General features: G+C 44.8%; 1 protein-coding gene across 1 annotated transcript in view; it reads right to left on the bottom strand.

Moving 5' to 3' along the window:
• Window positions 1-232: 232 nt before the first annotated feature.
• Window positions 233-21,688, bottom strand: part of BLTP3A (bridge-like lipid transfer protein family member 3A) — a 35,983-nt gene continuing 14,527 nt past the window's right edge. Inside the window, exons 3-21 of the mRNA XM_076358134.1 lie at window positions 20,322-20,360; window positions 19,775-19,866; window positions 19,375-19,564; window positions 18,792-18,932; window positions 18,051-18,221; window positions 16,390-16,567; window positions 15,240-15,326; window positions 14,468-14,632; window positions 13,823-13,965; window positions 12,914-13,055; window positions 12,317-12,510; window positions 10,027-11,576; window positions 9,585-9,781; window positions 8,917-9,068; window positions 8,661-8,808; window positions 7,423-7,694; window positions 6,442-6,550; window positions 5,717-5,832; window positions 233-4,321 (exon numbers count right to left, since the gene is read on the bottom strand). Coding sequence (XP_076214249.1) covers window positions 4,196-4,321; window positions 5,717-5,832; window positions 6,442-6,550; window positions 7,423-7,694; window positions 8,661-8,808; window positions 8,917-9,068; window positions 9,585-9,781; window positions 10,027-11,576; window positions 12,317-12,510; window positions 12,914-13,055; window positions 13,823-13,965; window positions 14,468-14,632; window positions 15,240-15,326; window positions 16,390-16,567; window positions 18,051-18,221; window positions 18,792-18,932; window positions 19,375-19,564; window positions 19,775-19,866; window positions 20,322-20,360 — 4,212 coding nt within the window. The 3' untranslated portion in view covers window positions 233-4,195. The remainder of the gene's footprint in view (window positions 4,322-5,716; window positions 5,833-6,441; window positions 6,551-7,422; window positions 7,695-8,660; window positions 8,809-8,916; window positions 9,069-9,584; window positions 9,782-10,026; window positions 11,577-12,316; window positions 12,511-12,913; window positions 13,056-13,822; window positions 13,966-14,467; window positions 14,633-15,239; window positions 15,327-16,389; window positions 16,568-18,050; window positions 18,222-18,791; window positions 18,933-19,374; window positions 19,565-19,774; window positions 19,867-20,321; window positions 20,361-21,688) is intronic.

Genomic DNA, 21,688 nt, shown 5'->3' with positions numbered 1-21,688 from the left:
AGTAGGGGGAGCGCGACGTGATGATCTGTCTCAACCAACCCTGACACGCTCCTGAAGCTTCGCCTTGCCTCAGGCATGTATTGTTCCATTAGCATAAGCAAGGGAACGCATGCTGAAAGCTGATGCTTCTGAAGTCATCACTCAGCTGCTCTTCCCAAAGCCAGTTTTATGGAGCTGTCTAGAAAACGGTACAGTGAGGAAGGGGAAGGGGGGGAAAAGAGGCATAAGCCTGTGAGGAGGTTAACAAGTTTAATTTCTTTTCATGGTTCATAGAACCAATAAATGCATGAGTGGAAATATACTGCAACAAAGTTCCAATACTGCCGAAAACTCAAATTCAAGTTCAGACTTGCACGTTACCCACCTGTACATACAGTAGTCCCCTCTGAGCACGCTTCTTCTAACTAAATGTAACAGATGCCGAGGCCATGTGCTCTTCCTAGGGTAACTGTGGTATAGTTACACAAAGGATTAAGTTGGCTCTCATCGTAACACAGAAAGAGTCCTTAAGTAAAAGGCTCTACAAAGTAAACTTTGCTAATCACCATCAGTGGAGACAGGGGAGTTTCTGTCCTCCCACACGTACGCCCTGTAGCAAGGACGTGGATTTTGTTTTACAGTACTTTTTACTGATACTTAAAACAATCGAAGTGCTTTAATTCTTAAAACAAAACCAGCTGACTTGAGTTGCCGGAGCAAGAAGTTTGCTGTAAACAGCTTGGCCCCAGCCCTGTTCAGTCGGCACACGTGGGAAGGAGTGGTAAGGAGCTGTGTGACACAGCAAGTAGGCACCCTGTCCGAGGAAACTCTCTGCACCCTACTTGTTTCCCAAGCTGGCTGGAGGTGAAGCTGGACACCTACTCAAACAAAAAGTCATGAAAATTTGAAAGCGAAGAAAGAAACCTCCCATTTTCAAGCAATTAGTGAATAAAAAGTAAGAATACCATCGCATTCCACCAAGGCAAGCATTCCTATATTTCTTGCTTCACACAGGAAGAGGGAGCAAGCACAGAAGCACTAAACTGTTTGACTAAACAAAGCTCAACTCCTGCTTGTGTTGGCTTTGTGCAGTTCGTAATGGTACTTACAGTGAGCTGTTCGCATACAGGTTTGTTTCACAGCAAGTCTAGATACCTAGATGCTTTGTTACCTCCTTTCTCTCTTGCTATGAGGACTCACAGCAAGAGTCTTATTTACTACGGAAGGTGACTTGCGTTTCAGAACCCCTGCTTTTACTTCTGAATTCTTCTACGCACGAGGCAGTATTGGTGAAGGAAATGCCCGCTGACGCTTAAAAAGTTAAAGTGCATTTTCCCCTCGAGAGCAGGCCTGGCGGGCTGCTCTAGCACACTTTCCATCACAGGCAGCACCACAAATCTATCCTGTCAACGGCTGCGTTGAGCAGGGGATGGGTCACAGAACGTGCTCCAGAGAAAACAGCCAGGTTGTCGAACAGGAACGAGGAGGAGTCATCCTCTCCCGTGGAGGAGGGAAAGCAACCGGCAGAAGTCACAGCATCCAAACATCAGAGCTAGCCCAGGCTAAGTGGGTGGTGAGCGTGAAGCCTCCTGCAGCTCAGCTCCCATGCTTCTGCCAAAGGCAAGTACCCCTCCTGTTAATTCATTTATGGCTGCCTGCTTCCAGAGGTTCTAGAAGGAAGGTCAGGCTCTCGCTGCCAGTGTCATGTCCGGCTGTAGGCACCGGTCACTCAGATCCTGGCAGAAATACTGGACTCCGCCAGTACAGCCTGCCCCAAGGCTGTCTGCTCAAACCTAGCATGCAAGGACTAATTCCAACAACTGTTATTCAAAGCTACCTTCAGTCTAATGGAGTAAACCAGGGAATTAAGATGATCATCTTAAGAGTGACAGTCGTTTTAATCACCATCCCTCTCTTCTATACCCTCTTTTTTCAAAGTGAAAGCTAACGACCACAAGGAATTCACTCTTGGCTCCCCGCAAACCACAGACAGCAGTGCCTCCACATCCAGCCTCGCGCTGTAAATATGTCCCTGTTTCCCCTAGAGCTAGAGAAGAACTAAAATGATCTCAGGAGTGCCTCTTAAGGGGAAGTGTTCAACAGCTCCAGGCCTGGGCAAAGGGACAAGTATATACGAGCACGGTAGGAAAAACAAACTTAACTCCCAAGTTATTTGCTTTCTTTTGCGTAGTTTCCAGGCCTCAACTCATCATGGCTTGTAAATCAGAGGCCGCTCCTTGCATAGTGAGCAGGATTAAAATCTTGTATTACTTTAGCTGAACTAATTTCAGTGGAGTAATGCTTACATAGAAAAAAACAGAAAAAAAACCCAATAGATGAATGTTTTGGGGAATGTGTTCAGCTGAAAAACACAATAAGGGTTACCTAACCTTTATAGACAAGTGAAGTTTTCATCTGATTAATAAAGGAGAATCGCGTATAATCTGTCACTTTTCCTAGCGCTTAGCGTGTGGCAATCGCTACCTGTTTTACGTGCACTGAAAAGCCCGTGCATCAGAAATGGGACATGTACACAAACACAAAATGCATCTGGAAAAATCCAAATCAAAGTTTGAAATAAGATAAAATCCAACAAACTCTGCACACAGTAAAGATGCTGTGTATAACAGGGGAGGGAACAGGCATTCATCCATAACACAGAGGGGGCTGAAAGTCACCCCTTTCTGTATCAGAACACAGAGCAAATTCTCCTCTGGAACAGCTCCTCCCTTTACAACTGCCCCTTACGGCTGCTTCCTTCTTCAGCACATCGACCACGTATTGCCCGGACTAGCAGAGCAAAGAAACCAGGTACCAGGAGTGAATTTGATTCTTGCAGTTCATAAATGACATTTCCTTTTTTTCCTTTTTAAAATTAGCGTTTACTTCTTATTTTACTAGGGTTTTCTTTTTTTCCCCTCCACACTTGTAGAGACTATTTCTTTATAAATTAAGTCAGTCACTGACCACAGAGACTTCTTCCTCTTCAGGGAAGCAGCTCCAGAAAAGGCGAGAATACAAACCATGCTCAACCCAGCAGCTACTGTTTCATCTCCACCCCGTAGTGAGCAGTTAATAGTGTCAGCCTCCACCCAAGGGGGCCTGGTCAGCACCCTTCTCCTGACCCACATACCAACATCTCTGTTAAAAGACATTTAAGATCAGGCATGTGCTCAGTGCTAATAAAAATACACAACCGTGCAGGAACGCAGACAGCTATTTTCTTGTGCGGCCAGCTCTCCACTGGTGAAACTCTGGCATACAATGGTTTGAGGACAGCGTGCATCCCAAAGAAAACACACAGGTCATCTCATTCTGTGACTTAACCAACTTCCTTCACCCCTGTTCTCTGACAGTAAAATTAAAGAAAGTTTAAACAGTACTTTGTCATGAAATAAATTAATTCCTTTGTGTTCCTGCATCAATAAAGCCAAATGTTGCGGGATTAAGTGAGAATGAACTAGACTAAGTCTAATACACTACCGATTCTGTCTTGACACAACAAATTACTGGTGGAAAAAGAAGTCTGAAGGACTTTCTTTACTATCCTGACCCTGTTCTTGAGGGAATAGTGAGCTGTAGCCCCCTTACTCCACAGGGGGGAAATCCCTTCTGCATCTCCCACACCCACCGACCTCCTGTTTCTGTTTTTCATGTGATAGTACACATGCTTTCACATCAGAGCTCTGAGCAATGTTTTCTGCCATACCTATTCTCTGTCATTCCTGATGTGGCGAAGTAACTATGTTCCTTTTCCTGTGTTCTTTGGCGTGCATGATTGGGCGAGAACACAAGGCTGAAAGAAGCAGAAACCCCAACACAGATCATCTCTAGACGTTACCATGAAAGCACACTGTCACTGCCACCGTATGGATGAATAGACATGGGGTGTCCCCCCCCAACTTCTGACCTTTTGTTTGTAGGCTGGCCACTGCCCTGGTTCAGCGACAGAGGCAGCACCATACTGCCAGGACAGAGGAAAGTGGCTGCAAACAGGTAACAACTCCTCGTTCCTTCCCTGTTGCTCAGCCAGGCCTTCCTTCCTTCCTTTCTCCCTCTTTCAAGTTCATTTTGCAATCACAGTTGGTTTCCATTCTTTGAGGCGATCAGTCTCCAGGAGGTTGACCCGTTTAGCAGCAATATAATCAAACTAGCCGCCTTAGTGCTGGTGGTGGTCTCCGCTCCTCCTGAGCAGCTGCAGCCTGCGCCTTCACTGTCAAAGCTGGAAGAGGGGATTGTATTTCCTAATCTCCTGCAGAAGGCGAGCCTTGTCCATGTTGGCTTCTGCAAGGGCTATTTTCATGGTCTGAAGCTCCCTTTGCAACTCTGGCACTTCCTTTAACTACAAGAGACAAGCGGAGAAAAAACAAACCAGGAGTTTTCAAAGGTAAAGAGCAGGGCAGATCCGACTACACCGATCTGCTCAAAGAGGAAAACCAAAGCAGGAGCTTTTGAGATGAATTACACTACGTGACACAACCACACAAAGCTCACTGACAACGTGACCCAGTTTGAGCTGCAGAAATACTTGCCAACTGGTGCCTGCTGACTTCCATACCCGTCATTAGAGTCAGCTCAGGCTGCCAGTAACGGCTGTCTAACGACTGTTTTCTCCCAAGACTTCCCTTCACATTTCTAGACATAGGAACAAGACTTGCAGCGGGCACGGCTTTTTCCTGCAAAGCAGCTAGCCGATTCTGGGTGAAGATAACTATACAAAGAAAGCAGGAAAAAAAAAATACTGGGCTCTGATCCGCATTCTTTTATAAGGGGTCCTGATACACCTCTAAAGATTAAATTTAACTAAATTAAGATGATAGCTGGAGCAAGCAGATGCCTGGCATTCCTATTTCTTGTCTCCATGAACAAAGTTAGTTCTGTCCTCAAACATTGCCAGTGAGGTCCCACTACAGTTTCATGGCACGGGACAGTTTTTTCCTTGGGCTGTCAGAAATATTTTTACTCAAGAACTTAGCCTTTGCATTTGTTCCTACTAAGTTCAATAACATCAGAAAATAAACTGAAGCTAAGCTACTGTGATGCTTATGTGCTCCAGTTCTGGTCAGGGCCCCGTTTCACAAGATGCTATGAATGGGGAGAAAGTCTCTGCACAAAATGGAAAAGAGAAAGATGAGAAATGAAGTGATGTGTCACCAACTAATGAACAGAATCCAAAGTCCCAGTCCAGTTCTGTATCTAGTCAGCCACATTGCTCCCTTAATATGTATTTTACCATAGCAAGTGATCCACTTACCAAGTAGACCTGGCAAACAGGAAGTATAATTAGAGAACACTATATATTTAAAAATAAACCAGTCATCTGAATTCCAGATATATGGATCAAAACGGAAAGAAAGCTCAAACGGAATAGCAGAAACTTTACGCAACCTGAAACTCCCTGGCTGTAAGACTTACTCTACTCCGACAAAACATCTCTTTCTTTGTGGGAACCTCCCGATTCTTGTTTTTCTAACAAGAAACTGGACACAGTGGGAAGATGGAGCCAATCAGGAAAAAGAAAACCCACCACATTTCTGAAAGGGAACAAGAGTTTATGCTGGGCAAGGTGTCCTTACTTCTCAGAATGCCTGTAAAAGGATACAGGCTGCTTTTGTGTGCACTCCCTATCTGCAACGCGCTACACCTACCAGCAAACACGTGAAGACAAGAGACTTAGTTTTCCAGCCTACTGCCAGCTATCTAGTTGTCCAGACAGCAACAGGCAGCAGTGACTCACCTGCAGTCCATGTGTTCCTGCTGCTGGGGCTGCCAAGACACACTCTGCTGGGGCCTTCTGTTCCTGAAGAACTGACACAGGTTTTTCCTGTTTTGGTGAGCCCTCCCCTCGCGGAGCTGGAAAGAAGCATAGAAAACATTCAGGTGTGGACATTTATATAACAGGGTTTTCAGGACAAGAAGAATAACTTTAACTTTTTTCTTTTTTTTTTTTTTCCTCCCCTCTCTCTTTTTAAACGGGGCAAGGAGGGAGGAATCTCATTCCCATTTTAAAACAGAGAAACTAAAGCAAGGGAAGAAGCAGTAATCTGTCCTGACGGTGTCAGCTCAAGGAAACATCAGGCACGAATTCAGGCTGCTAGTTCATTGTTTTAGGTATTAACCTGTTCTGCCCTAGGTATCAAGTTTGCTGTCCAAACAAAACAACAAAAGCAGCAAGAACTAGAGAGGCAGGAATGCATGCATCCAGCAATTAACATGGCAGAGCAGCCAAAGGACCTGGGTGCTTGCACTGAAGACAGAAGATTATTTGCCCATTCTGTTCTCTGCGGTCACTTCCACCAGAAGGAGGGACCGCTCACACACCAGAGCCCATCCTTCCCAGCAGCAACCATCACGTTTCAGTTCCAGTCTCCTCTGGCACCAGGCACAGCAGAGCGCTCTATCTCCAGCACAGCCTGGGGGGTGCCGGGGGAGAACAAAACAAGTTTCCCCGACGTTGCTGACCTGTTAGACAGAACACCCCATCATCTCTGCGCTTCACAATGACGTGATCTACTGCCAAGGTGATAGGAACAGGGCCAGGGGAAGTAGGGTATACCTGGGGGCTGTCATCCTGGACGAAAACAAAGCAGAGAAGAGATTAACTGCTGTGACAGCTCTGGCAACTCTGCAAAGGATTCCCCTTGCCCCCAGCCTTCACAGGAGTAGCGTTACCGATTGGCAGCACTGCCAGAGCTCACCAAGGTCACCCACCATATGGAAAAGCCTGGCTTTATACACAAGGCTGCATGTGAGTCTTAATCTGTGTAGAAAGCACTCCCACAGATGAGAACCAAGTTCTGTCATATCCATAATAAAGGTTGAGGAGAGGCCTACGACCATCACCCTGAAGGCGGCTCTCTCAGTTGTCATCCTACAAATTCCTGATTCAAACCCCTAGCCAATATTCCTTAGCCAAAAAATGCCAGTATCCCTTAGTCTGGAGATTTTCATGCTGCTGTGCAGCAACACTGGTTCCTGCTTGTCAGTGGAGCCAAACATGGCTTTCAAAAAGGTTTAATCAAGAACTTCCATCAGTGCCCCCCTCCTAAGTATCAACCAGCTCTTACGCAATGTTTTTCATCTGTAATTCTCTAAATGTTTACAGAAAAGGTCAAGTTTTTCCTATTTCACACAAGCACTTGGAGGAAGAGATATTTAATTCTTTCCCTTGAGTCTGCAAAACAGGTCATCAACAAAGCTGGGGAGAGAATCTGAATGTCGGGCTCCCATTTCTCCACAATCCGATCACTCAACAATTCCATTGTGTCACTCGTTCATCCCTAAGGCAGTTTTTAGAAGCAAAATAAAAACACTGTCAGGAAAACAGGACCTCTACAGAGGCCCATAGCAATCCCACAGCATCCTTCCCCAAGCAGAATCTTGCGAGCGAGCTCTGCCCAGGCTACCATCCTGGGGGGAATCTCTGGTTCTCCATACACTCACCTTCAGTGTGATTTTGGCATCCACAACTTCTATCTCCATGGGGATCACCTCTGGAATTATTTCATCCTCAAGAAAGGGGCCAAGGTTGGTAAGGAAGGACATGAAGAGCTCTGCTGTGTAACTGTGGACCAGCATATGAAGGAAGCCATTCTGAACAGCAAGTGGTGAATGTACAGCAGCATTAGGTCCTACTTCAAGACGTAAGCACACTTCTGGCTGGGTCTTACTAGCTTCAGGGACTGAAGGCTTCTCTATACCTGGATCTCCTAGAGCTATAGCAGAAAGATCTCATTGCAGAAGATGGCATCAGTAATAAGGTATAAACTCAAAATAGGTATCTTGAAAAGCCCTTTACTGTCCAGATGCAGAATGGAGTCAAGTTCACAATGACAGTAGTCTGAAATCACTCTTCACATGAAACGAATCCAAATTTCAAACGACTAAGAGTCCACATCACAGGAACTAACACCAGAACTGGACCATTTAAGCCCCCAGATGCCTCCCTCTCTCTCTCTCACCACCTCAGCACGCTTTAAAACTAGCCTTCATTTTGCATGTACAGGAGTTGACCAAACTCCCTCACCGCTCCGCTCTCCAGAGCTCATCAGTCTTTCCACTGTCCTCAACACTACCCAATCTTGTATTCCACTTTGCCCCCTCGTGGCCACAGGCAGTACTGCTAAAGGGAAGGATCAACAGCCCAAGAACTGCTCGTGCTTCCACTTGAACTTTTGGGTCGTAGTTGATTTTGGTTTCGTTTTCGTTTTTTGGAGTTGGGTTGGGTTTTTTTTTTGGGTTGGTTGGTTGGTTTTAGTTTCTTTTTTTTTTTTTTTTTAAATTCGAATTTAGCCCTGGGGAAGTACCCTAGCCCAGAAGCATTATTCTCAGGGCAGGAATAACTTCAGGGTTTCCCTAGATAGCTTTATTCACTCTTTTAATTAATTTCATGCATCCTAGCAGCAATTAAAAAAACCCCAGTCAATGATTACTAGGCACCATAGAGCTTGACTGTGTAGGGACTCTGGAAACATCTTTCAAATACCAGATTTGGACCACTGACAGAAAGATTCTTAGGATTCACATTCAGTCACGCACAAGTCGTATTCAATCCTAAGTACACTAAACATTAACATTGAAGTACCAATCAAAATGGAATATTCCCCAAGGGTGGCCAGTATAAAAGCCAGTTATAAGAGTGCAGCTATAAAAGCAGCAGACTCCAAGAGCTAGTGACTTACCCAGATAGCCACGCAGGTACTGCCACATTCCAACGTTGTTCAGTTGCTCTGGAACCACGTTCATTACTTGTAAAGCAACAGACAAATCATCACCTCGTGCTTCTATTCCACAGTTCACCTCATTCATCTTCAACACGAGGACAGACACCTGAAACAGCGAGCGACAAGCTCACGTATTAAAACAAACACCACCTCACGGTTCGCTTCCAGTTTCACTTAGAGACAATATTACAGTGAAAAGGAACAGAACTCTGACCAGCTGAAGGCTGGGGTCTTCACTCTGTGAAGTCGAGCTGTTTATTTCAGGAGACGCTACACCCTCGTCCTCTGCCATCAGGCTTGTTCTACTGCCTGTGTCATTGTGGATCTGAGGAAGATGCCCGGAGGGAAGGGGGTCCAGGCTGGCTTCTGAAATGGAAGTAACAAGAACTCGATTCTGTTTCTTTTTCTGGTTTTAAGAAGTCCTGATCTCAGCACCTGCCTGAATCTCATGGCCTATCAGCCTATACCATCCTCTAGGGAACTCTCTCCAGCTCCTCAGATGAATTTAAGCAATACAGAGCTGAAGTGAAAGACGTCCACTGAAATGCTCAGTGTACCCTATTTCCAACCAGCCCTTACTAAACCCTTCCTAAATGCTATGTACCATCCACCCACCCGCACACATTTACAGTCCTTGCTCTAGTACGGCCAAATGCCTTAGAACACCGCTGTTATGTGCAGGGGTCACCCTCCCCACTCATTTATACTCCTCATCTCAAAGAAAAGGCACCTATAAAAGCAGAAAGAGCCATTGTGGGTGAACTACTCATGACCTTCAAAAAGGAGTGGCACAAGACACCATGACTCAGTTGCCCATGGCAGAAAACTGTTCACTGATGTGAAATAAGAGAGGGGGAGAGGATAAAGCCAAGCGCTTGTTACCAGAGTCTGTGAGCATCACAAAGCCGTCACTGCCATCGCTGTCCACGGAGAGCCCATCCTCAGGGCCGCTCCCATCCACAGATGTGGCGTCAAAGGAATGCTGGGATGCTGTCCTCTTCATGGAAAAGAAACGCATTCGGCTGCTGCCACCCCCGCCTGGAGTCACTGCTCCCTCTTCTGCTTTGGGCACAGAATCCCTACCAAAAAAAAAAAAGTGATAAAGGCAAACAGCTTAGCCTCCAGATTATACAGATATTGGGCTGGACTCTGAACACTTGCAAGTCAGACTTTAGTGTACTTAGACCATCCCCAAGAGATGAAGATCTAACCTATTCTCTAATCCAAATGACATGGAAAGAAAGGGAGCAGCTGGCCTACGTTTCCCCCCTTCCCAGCAGCCCTGCTGCTGCTATCGTGAAGCACAGGAGGATGGCCCACTTACTTGGCTGGAGGGAGAGAGAGCATTTTCTGCATGGTGGAGGTCATTTTCTCCCGGCTCAGGCTCAGAGCGTCTTTTGTTATAGACATGGCTTCTTTGGTGAGGTCCATAGTCACATGCAGAGCTTCCTTCGTGGCATCCTTTGTGATATGCAGTGCACTAGACAACTCCACCTCTATGTTCTTCAAAGGGATGAGTTCTGCCTGGCCATTGAGAGTGATGTTTCCTCTCCCCAGGGGCTGCGTGTCTGAGGTTGGGCTAGAAGGGAGGGCAGAAGGGCTCTGAGGATGGCTGCTGGTCTCTGCCGGTCTTTCTGTAGCCAGGGCTTCCACAGCTTCACGTGCTTCCTCTATCAAACCTTTCTCCTCTATGCTCTTACTATGCGGAGCTGTACTCAGAGCTCCATCACTTGCGGATCTTGGGAGTCTCTCCAGCGGTACGCTGGTTACACCGGTACCTGTATTTTCAATCCCACTGTCCTCTGGGACCGCTGAGGTACTGCATACTCCCTTCTCTGAGCTGGTCTCTGATTTCAGCTCCTTCTCTTCAGCCACGAGCCCCTCCTTGCTGTCTGAAGGTGAGAGCTCAGACTCGATCAGGCTTGTTGTGTCCGAGTCAAGGGATCTGGGTTCCAAGACAGAGCCTGGTGCAGGGTTCATGAGTAGGGCCACTTCAGCACTGTGGAACATAACTCCTACACAAGCAGACATGGAATCTAAAGGAGACCCAGTCACTTCCTGGGTATCTTGGGCCAACTGCTCCTGTAGTGTTTGCAGAACTTCTTTCATCCTGAGCAGCACCAAGTATTGGTAGTGGTTGAGACGAACTTTGACATGAACAGATGAGGACACAAGCACATGGATATCGGCAGAGGCTTCCAGCTCTTTATCATCTACTCCATCATCAATTTCACAGTCAGATTCTCCCAAGACATCCATTGTCTCTGGGACCTTGTAGATGTTCTTCAGATCCTGGTCAGTCTTTGATCTTTGACAAACCCCATGTTCTCTGGAAAGGTTATCATTCTTGGAGTGATTGCTAAAGCTGGCAGAAGGCTTGATTTTCAACTCAGAGGCAGCCAATGCCTGTTGTTTAGATATCTGAGCTTGCCCCCATCTCTTGGGAAGGCAGGCCCAAATGGAAAGGGGAAAAGGGTCAATAAAGCTAAGGGCTCTGCTCTTTGAGCTTTCAGCCCCCTCGAAGTCCAGGGAAAGCTCAGTGAAATTCATAGACCACAGATCTTCAGAGGCAGAGGTTTTGTGTAGTAGCTGGGGAAAGCCTGGATGCTTCTGAAGCCTATCATCCACCTCATATGCATGGCGCAAGAAAAGGGTGTGGAGGAGGCCGAAATTGTCCTGAGACCTTGGGAACTTAGTGTAGCTGGAGTGGAAGAATTCTGAACTGGCAAATTTACGGAAGAGGCTCTGGAGGTCCTGGCAGCTGCAGAAGGGAGCATGGCGGGTGTTGGTGGCAGTCATCTCCGATGTGCAAATGCAGAGTGTCTGTGGACGATCTTGATGGTCAGTGACTTTCTTCTCCACGGGGATGTTAAGCTACATGGAGGAGAAAGACATTACTAGTGAAGTGGTGAGAAGGGAAATTAATAGAGGCTTGTCCTGGCCATTTACACGGAAGGTCAGCTGTGGAATATATCTAAACAATTGAGAAGTCTTGGTCTCTACTAAAATCCCAAGAGCTGGACTAGACTCTCAGTTTATCCCTATCTGAAAAATTAAATAAAATTCACAAATCAGGGAAGAGGAATCAGACATGAGGGAATTTAAGCTGAGTTTTATTTCAGGTTCTTTTACCATCCATGGCTTATGTAGTAGCAGCTCAGCTTACAACGTTGACTTTGATCTTTCTCTGCAAGGACCTACTACACTTTCAGGCTTTTAAGCCTCCCAGCAAAACTGCTAACAAGGGTAGTCAATGACAAACACCATAGGATGTCAATGCAGCAGACGTAGGCCCATCAGGAACGGTATGAGAGTCAGAGTGGTTTCCAAGGGCCAGAAAACAGCTTTTGACTCCTTGAACCATCAATTTCTCCTTGAAACTGTTTTCGTAAATACTGACTTGCCTGCCTATTCTGGACTAGAACTCAAGCACCTGTTTTATGGCCCACAGATCAAAACAAAACTAACACAAGCGGTAAACAGAAGAAAGGTAGAGAAAGGCAGAGGTTTTGTTTTCTCATTCTGGACTCCAGCTATGTCCTGGTCCCATGTTCCTTCCACGACAGGGAGGGAGAGAACACCGAAGACTGGGAAAGGAAGGAAATGAATGGTACCTTCATCCGGAAGCCATCCAGTCGAACATCAAAATGCTCATCATGTTTGCCTGAGTCCTCCAGCTTGTAGATGGCTTTGAACTGCTCCAAGCTGCGATAAAGATCCAGACAGAAGAGGTTTATCCAGAGCACGCTTGCTGTATCCAGGGTAAGCATCAGGCCATTCAGCTGTACATACAGGTTTGGGCATGGAACTAGAATGAAACAGAATCAAGACAGATTAATAATAGCAGAAAATGCACTTCAAGTGGTCTGCAGCTCAGTGCATAACCTGTACTGACAGTACCAACGCAGAGGACTTCAACACCCACTGGAAGACAGATCTCTTGATGAAAGGGAGAAACTGTGGTGCACCAGAGAAACGAGGTGTTCCAGGTCTCACATCAAGCCAGCTGCAGAGCACGCAAAGCACTCTACACCAGGCAAACTATCCCACTTTCCCACAGGCAAAAAAAAAAAAATATTAAAGGCAAACATCAGAAAACTAAACAAAAATGGACACCCAGAGAATATGTAACAGGGTTAACACACCTAAATTAAGAGTTGACTGATTCTTTAAGAAACTTATGAAAGAAGGTGCTAACCTTGGTGTATTACCTGGAAAGTCCTGATTGTCTGGGAAGTAATACTCTGTGAATTCAATATGGATTGCAGAGACCTGATCGGGAAGTTTGAAGAATTTTCTACTACATGAAAGCAAGGTGGAGGGTTTCTTACTTTGTTGACCAGCTGTAGAAACCTGAAAACACAATGGTATGCAGTTGTGCAGAATTCAGATTTGGCAAAACAGTGTCCCAGTAACCCTGCAGTCTCCCGTATTCAATCCGTCTCATTTACACATCAAACATACTCTGCTTTCAAGTAAAAATAAAACTTTTTTTCTACCTACTAATATTGCCAACTCCTCTCCTTTGAAGGAATTTCGTTCTTTATGTCTCCCGTCACTGCTAGTAAGAGCCATGACAGTAAGAATTAGGCGACGTGAATAAACAGAACTGAAATCTATTATAGCTTTCTTCCAGATTAACAGCACGTTGGTAAGTCCATTATAGTATCCGGTACTGATTATGCTCTTGCAATGGTTACAGGGTCTATGGATGTAGGGCCTGATCCAGTCTAGTGATGCTTTCTGTCCTGGGTCAGAAAGGATGAGGTAAGACTTACTCCTCCTCTGTCAAAAATCCATATCCTCACTAACTTCTCAAATGCATGAAATCTTTTGCCCTGGGCCTGCCTAATGCTTGATGCAAGTTTAGATGTGAACAGACACAGGGTGCCAGAAACTCTGTGGTTATGCATGCAATTTCCTCTGAACATGAAAATTATCAGCAGTTCATACTTGGTTTAAAAGTTTTACATGCAACATAACGGCATTCGGGTTGTCTGGGCAGAGTTTTGATTGTCTTGGATGACATGAGATTTGCATGAGTTATTTGAATCATATCAGATTAAATTTCTTTTTTTAAAAATGATGTGAACACCTCCAGACACTGCTCAAATCCCTACCTGGTGAATGTCCAAGTCATCCACTCGAACGACCACACAGCTGGATCGAAGCCGGTTCCAGGGAGGGTGCCGGAGTCGTGGCAAACTTGTGGGAGGTACACGGCCTTTCTCTAAGGGACTTCTATGAGGACTCAACGAAGTATCTGTGGGGATGGAAAAGCAGAACCAGTGGGGTTTTGCTCATTTCCTTTGCAGCAAACTTCACCATCAATACCAACACATGTGCTTACAGAGCAGAATTAACAGCCCCAAAATTAGAAACAGAGGCACAGATAGGCAGGGGAAGAAAACCAAACTTAGGACTTTTGAAGGAAGAACACTGTGAAAGATGAGTATGCTCAAGAGAACACATTCTTCAGCCAGGCTTTAAGTATTTAATTTACTCCTTATACACTCACTTATGGAAAAACTCAATAAATTAGCTAGAAAAGTTACCACTACAGTCTGTCCATTCTTGCTGCAGCGTTATTCCAGTATGATAGCCACTTTCCTTTGCCATTATATTTATGATTTTTAGTGTGCTATGGATTTCTGCACCAACAAATCAGCCTGCTAAACTGGGGAGAGGTAACTAGAGATATTGGTAGATGGAGCAAAATTATTACCATCTCCTGCTTTACTAAGAGTTTTAACACATGCCATTACCTGGTTTCCTTTTGAAGGGGGAAAGCGGAGTCCTGGCAAATGCAGGGTCCATTTCTTCATAAAGCTTCTCAATCTTGCTTTGAAATTCACTGACCAACTTCTTCGCCCACTGTCCTCGTGTTTCCATTGCTTCACTGTACCTCACCCAATGCTTGCAGGCATCTCCTGCATGAAAGCAAATATCCTGGCTTTAAAATGAGGTTCCTGGATACACACAATCCTCCTGTGCCCCTCAAATGTATGCAAATCTATACAGCATTCCTCTTTATTATAGATACCACATCTGGAATACGCAATACACAGCATACTAAGTGCTTGTGAAACAAGTGCAGGCTTTCACACAACAGAGCTGGTCCTACCAGCAAGTGTTTCAAATTCAGGTGTTGGGAAGAATGCCAAGGTCACTTTTCCTTGATTCTTCAGTTAACCACAAACAGATTTTCTCCTGGGATACATCCTATAACCCTTCCAAATTGATTAGGCACATGTAAGAACCAGATCCAGAGCTTAAGCAACTGAAATGGAATCCAAAGTTTCAACTTTACGTCTTTACAACAGACAGCAACTTATTCCTCTCTTTGTACTCTGCGCTGCCAGAAACTTGTCAGCCATCCACCAACAGGTAAATTAGATTAACCCCGCCCACGAGGATTTAAGTCCCAAGTCCTTTGTGTAGACTTTCTTCCAGTCCTGCCTGAAGCCATATAGCATCACTGTTCTTCAATTCTTTTTTATCCCCCTTCTCAAGTTGGGAGGCCACACGCTCCCCTACCTGCCCTGTGGAAAGGGTAATAGTCAAAAGCCATCCTCCTGAAGGTCAGCTGCATGGCACCTCCCAGCATCCCATGCTTCAAAGTGCCTGCGGAAAACAGAACAAAGAAAACCATGATCAGCTCTGCAATCCACGCCCTGATCCAGGAGAACTCAGAACAACATTGCTTTGATTGCCACTACAGGTTTGTCATCATGGACAGTATTAGGGTATCATCTTAGAAAGCTGTATCAAAATCTCGTCCTAGGCAAGGAAAAGGACAACTAAATGTAACAGGCCAACAATTCATACCATAAGAACCAGGCCTAGAATCTCAAATACCAAAATGCAAGATCCCATTGTTTCCCAGGCCCCTATCAATTACACTTCCCACTACAATAACCAGCACTTGCGTTTCCAACGCTTGCTGGTAGGGCCAGTGAAATAAAGGCAACAAAACTGAGCTAAGATGTTGATAACAGCAGCTCAGGAGACAGTGATACACAGACCAATCCAAAGATATCTGGAATAGTGATGGACATGGGTAGGAGGTTTTTTTTTCTTTGTTAAAGGGAAGATGTGTAGAAACAGACAGTACAACTTGGATCAGAGATGGCTATGCAGAGAAAGGGGGGTACATTTGCCTGAAAAGAGAAAAAAGTACTTAGAAGTACATCTCAGTAGCGGGGAGCGAGGAGTGAAAGAGACACTAGTTAGCAAAGCCTTGCTTGAAAAGAACGTGGTAGGCAGGGGAATGGTCTGTCAAAGGTGGCAGAGAATCCTTGTAGCTATGCTACTGCGAATGTCCTGAACACTGTCAAAACATTTTCTCACCAAGTGGAACAATCACACTTTATTCCCATTGCTCAATACCAGATTGTTCCTAGAGCATATCCTCTATCACTTCAACTAGGTCACTGGCAACCACGTCCACTGATGGACTTTCCCATGTTTGTCCCACGGAGCCAAGAAAAAATTTTCCAATACCTAGTTCAGACATACAGAACTGATCTCTCCATCAGCCTGAACAACTGCCTATTGCCTCACTGGGAAAGAGTAACATGAAAGATGTTTGTTTTCAAAAGAAAAATTCTCCTTCAAGAGAGAAAATTGATGACTGGATTAATGTTTTCCTCCTGCAGTGTCCTCCTGATGCTGCTCTCACAGTTACCTGACTCTCGAGTGTGGCTGTCATCGCAGATATGCAGATCCAAGCGTGAGATAAGGAGGTGGTACGATGACTCTTTCATGTCATGCTTATCAAAGTATTGACCAATGCTACTTGCATTTGGGCTGACTCCAAACGGCTGAGACCAGGACTGCTGGGTACTTGGAGCAGGCGGTGTGATCTATTAGAGAGAGACAAGCTCGGTAAGAACTAAGAGAAAGCAAGGGGAGGGGGGAGAAGAGAAAAGAGAAGAGAAAAGAGAAGAGAAAAGAGAAGAGAAAAGAGAAGAGAAAAGAGAAGAGAAAAGAGAAGAGAAAAGAGAAGAGAAAAGAGAAGAGAAAAGAGAAGAGAAAAGAGAAGAGAAAAGAGAAGAGAAAAGAGAAGAGAAAAGAGAAGAGAAAAGAGAAGAGAAAAGAGAAGAGAAAAGAGAAGAGAAAAGAGAAGAGAAAAGAGAAGAGAAAAGAGAAGAGAAAAGAGAAGAGAAAAGAGAAGAGAAAAGAGAAGAGAAAAGAGAAGAGAAAAGAGAAGAGAAAAGAGAAGAGAAAAGAGAAGAGAAAAGAGAAGAGAAAAGAGAAGAGAAAAGAGAAGAGAAAAGAGAAGAGAAAAGAGGTTATAATGCAATTAAAACCAACTCACGCAATCTTCCAGACTTCAAGGCATCAATTTATAGAAATTGAATTGGGAGTCCGGAAATCTGGATCCTTTCCTAGGTTCTCATGAGCAAAACTTTTTCTGTGCTTTTGCCTCCTCTACATCAAGCTACTGTTCACTTATCTCGAAACATGCTTTAAGACTCCTGGACAAAAAGGGCTAAGTATTCCTGATCCTTCTATGTAATCTCACTGCACTATGTGCATAGCCCGCCTTCCCCGGAGCTTCCACCACCAGCAGCGATATTCCTCTTCCCCTCATCCTTGTCTCTGAAAACATCTTCTGTGCTCTGCCCTATGTATTTATCCTGTGACATTCATCAATTACTCAGCACAGCATTTTGAAAACAAAGAAAGTGGTAAGGGAAGTTCAAGGTTACTGGCAGAAGCAGCTGTTCTAAGGTTCTCATACACTGCTAAGCTATATGCGAACCAAAGAACAATTGCAAAAATCAAGAGCTCTCTCCAGAGTATTAGGAAGAAAAAAAAAGAAACCCAAACAACAACAGTGAAATTGGATGCCAGTGTTTTCCCTTGAGCATCACAGCTCGCTATGGTTTTATGTCATCATTTATTATACCAGTCCCTTCCCCCAGGCCTATGCAGATTGTCATTCAGAGACAGAAAAGATTATTTCTAGAACATATTTATTGCTTATTACCAAATCAAATCCTCTTGGGACCCTCTGCAACTTTCCATGTGCCAGCCAAATCCTGAAAGCCATGCAACTTAATACCACTTTTACCCCGTCATCAGACAGAATCTAGCCTGTGACTACGTATGAACAGCCTCTAGCGCTTACGGGCAATGAATCCAACTCCTTTGGTCACTTCATTACCCAACAATAGCCCACAATCCACGCGAAGCTGACCTGACACCAGGTAAGCCTACCAGTTCCCATCAGGGAGATGCTCTGTGAGCAAGGGCCAGATGCCACACAAACAGAAACCGTCTCTTTCACCTTGTCTTTTCCTTTTTCCTGGCAGACCAACATCCAAATCATGACTCGCTCACCTGTACAGACTCTGGTGCCAAGCTTTTCCTCTGCTGTGCAGACTTCTCCATGGCTTCACTCAAAGACTCTGCATATTTCATCATTGCTTTCAGCTGAGAGTCTGTCAGCACCCAGAGCAGGTCATCAAGCAGAAACATCAGCTTAGATGCCATCACATTGCAATCTTTGGTCTGAAACAGCAAGGAGGAGTCAGGGGCTTTAAGAATTGCAACCATATACATACATTCTTCATAATACACAGAAGCTGTAGCAGAAACAAGAGATGCTGCTCTGAAACTCATCTGAGAGAGAAGTTAACTTATCTGGTGGATGTCCACAGTACCTCCTCTGAGAAGGAAAGTAAATCAAAGCTACCTCCTCCTTAGGAGGCAAATTGCTCACTGGGTTAAAAAAAAAAAGAGATGGTTTAATTTTTTTTTTTTTTTTTAATCATCACATTTACGTTGACAGCTAAAAATAAGGCTACCAGGCTTTAATCTCCCGGTAAAGAGATAACAGCTCTCCTTGGGATGTTCCAACAGATTTAAAAGCTTGCTCCATACATGTTATCCTCCCCTGGGAAATAAACTGCTTTGACATTTGGTAAGAACACAGCTGTCTCCAACAGAAAACACAGAGCGATATAGCAGCTTGGGCTCAACATCTGTGAAGGAAAAGAACGGTTGCTGAGGAACGTGGGAGGAAATATGCATCATCACTGCACCAGACTGTATCCTGCAAAGTACGGAGGAAACTCTCACCCTTCTCTTGAGAGAGATCTGGATCCTCCCCTGGTTGGTAATGAGTCTCAGAGGAGTCGTAACTGGATCCTGATCGCCATTGTCAGTGGCATCTGCTTCTATCCGAAGTGTCTGCCAGGTGAGCTCTTTGAACGTCAAAACCTACCCAGAAGGAGAAAAATGGGAAAACACTGAGATTTTCAACAACTTCAAGGAATAAACTAAACGCTTAGAAGATGTGGAATGAAACAAGGCCACAGAAAATCATTCAACGCACTTTTCTTCTGTGATCCCAGTACAAAAACAAAATCATGCCCCAGGTAACATCTAACCCACCCTCTCACACTGAGTTTTAAACCAGACAAACCACAAGGGCGTTCAGAGCTTCTCCAGTTTCATTCTCTCAGATTAGAAGAGCTCAGAGAAAGCCCTGAACACAAGTCAGCTCTCAGCCACCCTGTTCCAGCAAATGGTAGGCAAGCTCACCGAAGCTCCGTACCGTCACTGTATGAGAATTCAGACAACAGCCTGATTACCCCAGAGGGGTAGCACAAGTGCCACTCTTCTGTGCACGTTATGACAGGCAACATAAGACGACCCTTACCTCTCCTCTCTGCGGATCAGTAATGCGGGTGAGTCGCAAGTCACTCTGTTGCCAATTTGGGTTGACACTGTAGCCTTGGAGCTGCCATAGCTCAAAAGAAGCATGAAAGGCCTTGGAGTGAATCTTGATGGTGATGGAATTGACAACAATAAACATCCCCTCCACGACCTTTTCAGCAAAGCCATATTCACTGCAAAGAGAAGATCCCTCAAAGTCATCACCCGTTACAATAAAAGGCCTGGTAGGTGTAGACCACATACAGAGAGACCCCAAAGTTTATAAGTAATATTAGAACCACTTAAACCTGAGTGCAGAGAGGCCAATGGCTAACCATCGAGAACAACGGCCACCCGTACCCCAGTAGCATGTCAAAAAGAAACCACAGGGCTCAGGGTCTGACCTTTGACCTGCAGCAAGAGCAATGGGAGACTGTCCGTTGGGTGGCCGAGGCTCTTCGCATGTTCGCATCTCTACCTCCACTTTATCCAGGTACTGGAAAGACAGAACATGGGAGCGATAAATACAAGACCAAGATTCAAGCTCAGCCTACCAGCCTTAGGTCTGAGACTCTAGGGCAGGGATAAACGAGCTCTGGAGTCTCTTCAAGAGTCTCATGTGTTAAAGCTCTCACACCATCAGTGCCAGGATTGTTGGGTAACTGGAATCCCCAGAAGTGGGGGGAAAAACAAACAACAAAAACCAGGCACAAGGTTGCCCTGGACTTCACTAAGGGCTCAGCCCAGCTCCATCCTGCAGTGAAACGTGGGCCTCATGGGAGGTCACTCATCGCCAAACAGGACTATTCTCAGAACTCCCCTTCCCCTGGGTGCGAAGGGCCTAGAGGATTTAGGTCAAATGAAAATTTGAGTATGCACTTCACAGTTTCCCTTTGCAAAACTTTTCTCAAGTAAAGGAAGAAAAGGGATGAACAAGAGAGGAAACATTACCAGGCAGATTGGGTGTGTTTTCAGCTTTGTCCACTGGATCTGAAACAATAAAGTTGAGGTTACAACAGTTATCTTTGCATTGGAAAGTTTGAGAAATTGCAGGGAACCATTTGAGCCCAGAGTTCTTCTCTGAGAAATGACCACAGTGACTCTCCATCATGTCTCACCGAATCCAGGTCAAACAGGCTCACACAGACAAGTGAAAAGACATTCCAGCCGCTTGACCTATAAATTGAGCTTAGCTTTTGGATCTCACATACCATCACAAGTAATAGATATTCTGCAGGTCAAATTCTGATTTTTCATATTCCTTTATGGAGAATGTTCTTGTCCTTAAAGAGTTTACAATTAATTGCTGCTGTTACTGGAAGTCAGGTAACTCTTTTGAAGACTGCACAAACCAAAAAGATCCATTTTATTTTCTTATAGCAACACTTATTCTGCAGTTCTCGTAGGAGAGAGAACAAATGTTTGTTACTAAATTAAGCAGATCTGACTCTAAAAACAGAGCAGATCAGATGAGCAAGACAGGCTCATTTTTACTGTCACTTGGCAGAGTAGAACCATATTTCTCTTATAGCAAGTCTCTTCAATACAGTAAAAACTTTTGCATTCATGTAATGCAACTATGGTTAGTACCAACTGAGATTAAACAATCTGGCATTTCATATCAACTGATAAAAATCCATTTTTGCTCTAAAAAGCACAAAGAGGAAGAATTTGTAAGAGGAGCCCAGTGTGCAAAAGTGCAACTGCAAGTGCATGCAGAATTTCAGCCATTATGCATGTAAATGGATAACTGTGGGCATAAAGGCTGACTGAGTGCAGAGAGTGCAGCTTTTCACATGCACCATTCACGCATTTCTTAAGTCTTAATTGTTCAAAATGCAATTCGTAAGCTCAATTTATTTTTACAATACCTCACAGCATAATTAGGCTTTCAGAGAACTGCACTCCATTTCTCTCTGCTTCCTATTCCTGTTGGAGGTCTGTGTTACTTCTTTAGCATCAAAAAAAAAAGTCAGCGGGGATGAGGGAAGACACAGAAAACTCCTCCGCTATCAAAATAGCAGGGAAATGGGAGGGAATGACCAGAGAGGTCTGTAAAATCCTAAGTGACAAGGAGGTGATGAACAGGGAACGGTTGTTCACCATTTCTTCCAGTAACAGTAGCAGGAAGTTATCAACTAAAACTAGTATAGGCAGGCTTGATACAAGCAAAAGCAGATGTAGTTAAGCTGTCAGATTCTTTGCCATAGCACGCTCTGGATGTTAACTGAGTAAGCGGGTCCAGAAAGCATCTGGGCAAATACCTGGAAATTCATCAGTGGCTATTAACTACAAAGACCTCACTGCTGGCTGAACAA

This window comes from Aptenodytes patagonicus, chromosome 22, assembly GCF_965638725.1.
Source record: "Aptenodytes patagonicus chromosome 22, bAptPat1.pri.cur, whole genome shotgun sequence".
Classification (NCBI taxonomy): domain Eukaryota; kingdom Metazoa; phylum Chordata; class Aves; order Sphenisciformes; family Spheniscidae; genus Aptenodytes; species Aptenodytes patagonicus.
Note: the sequence above shows the minus strand (reverse complement) of the source record. Positions and strands in the feature narration are given on the sequence as shown.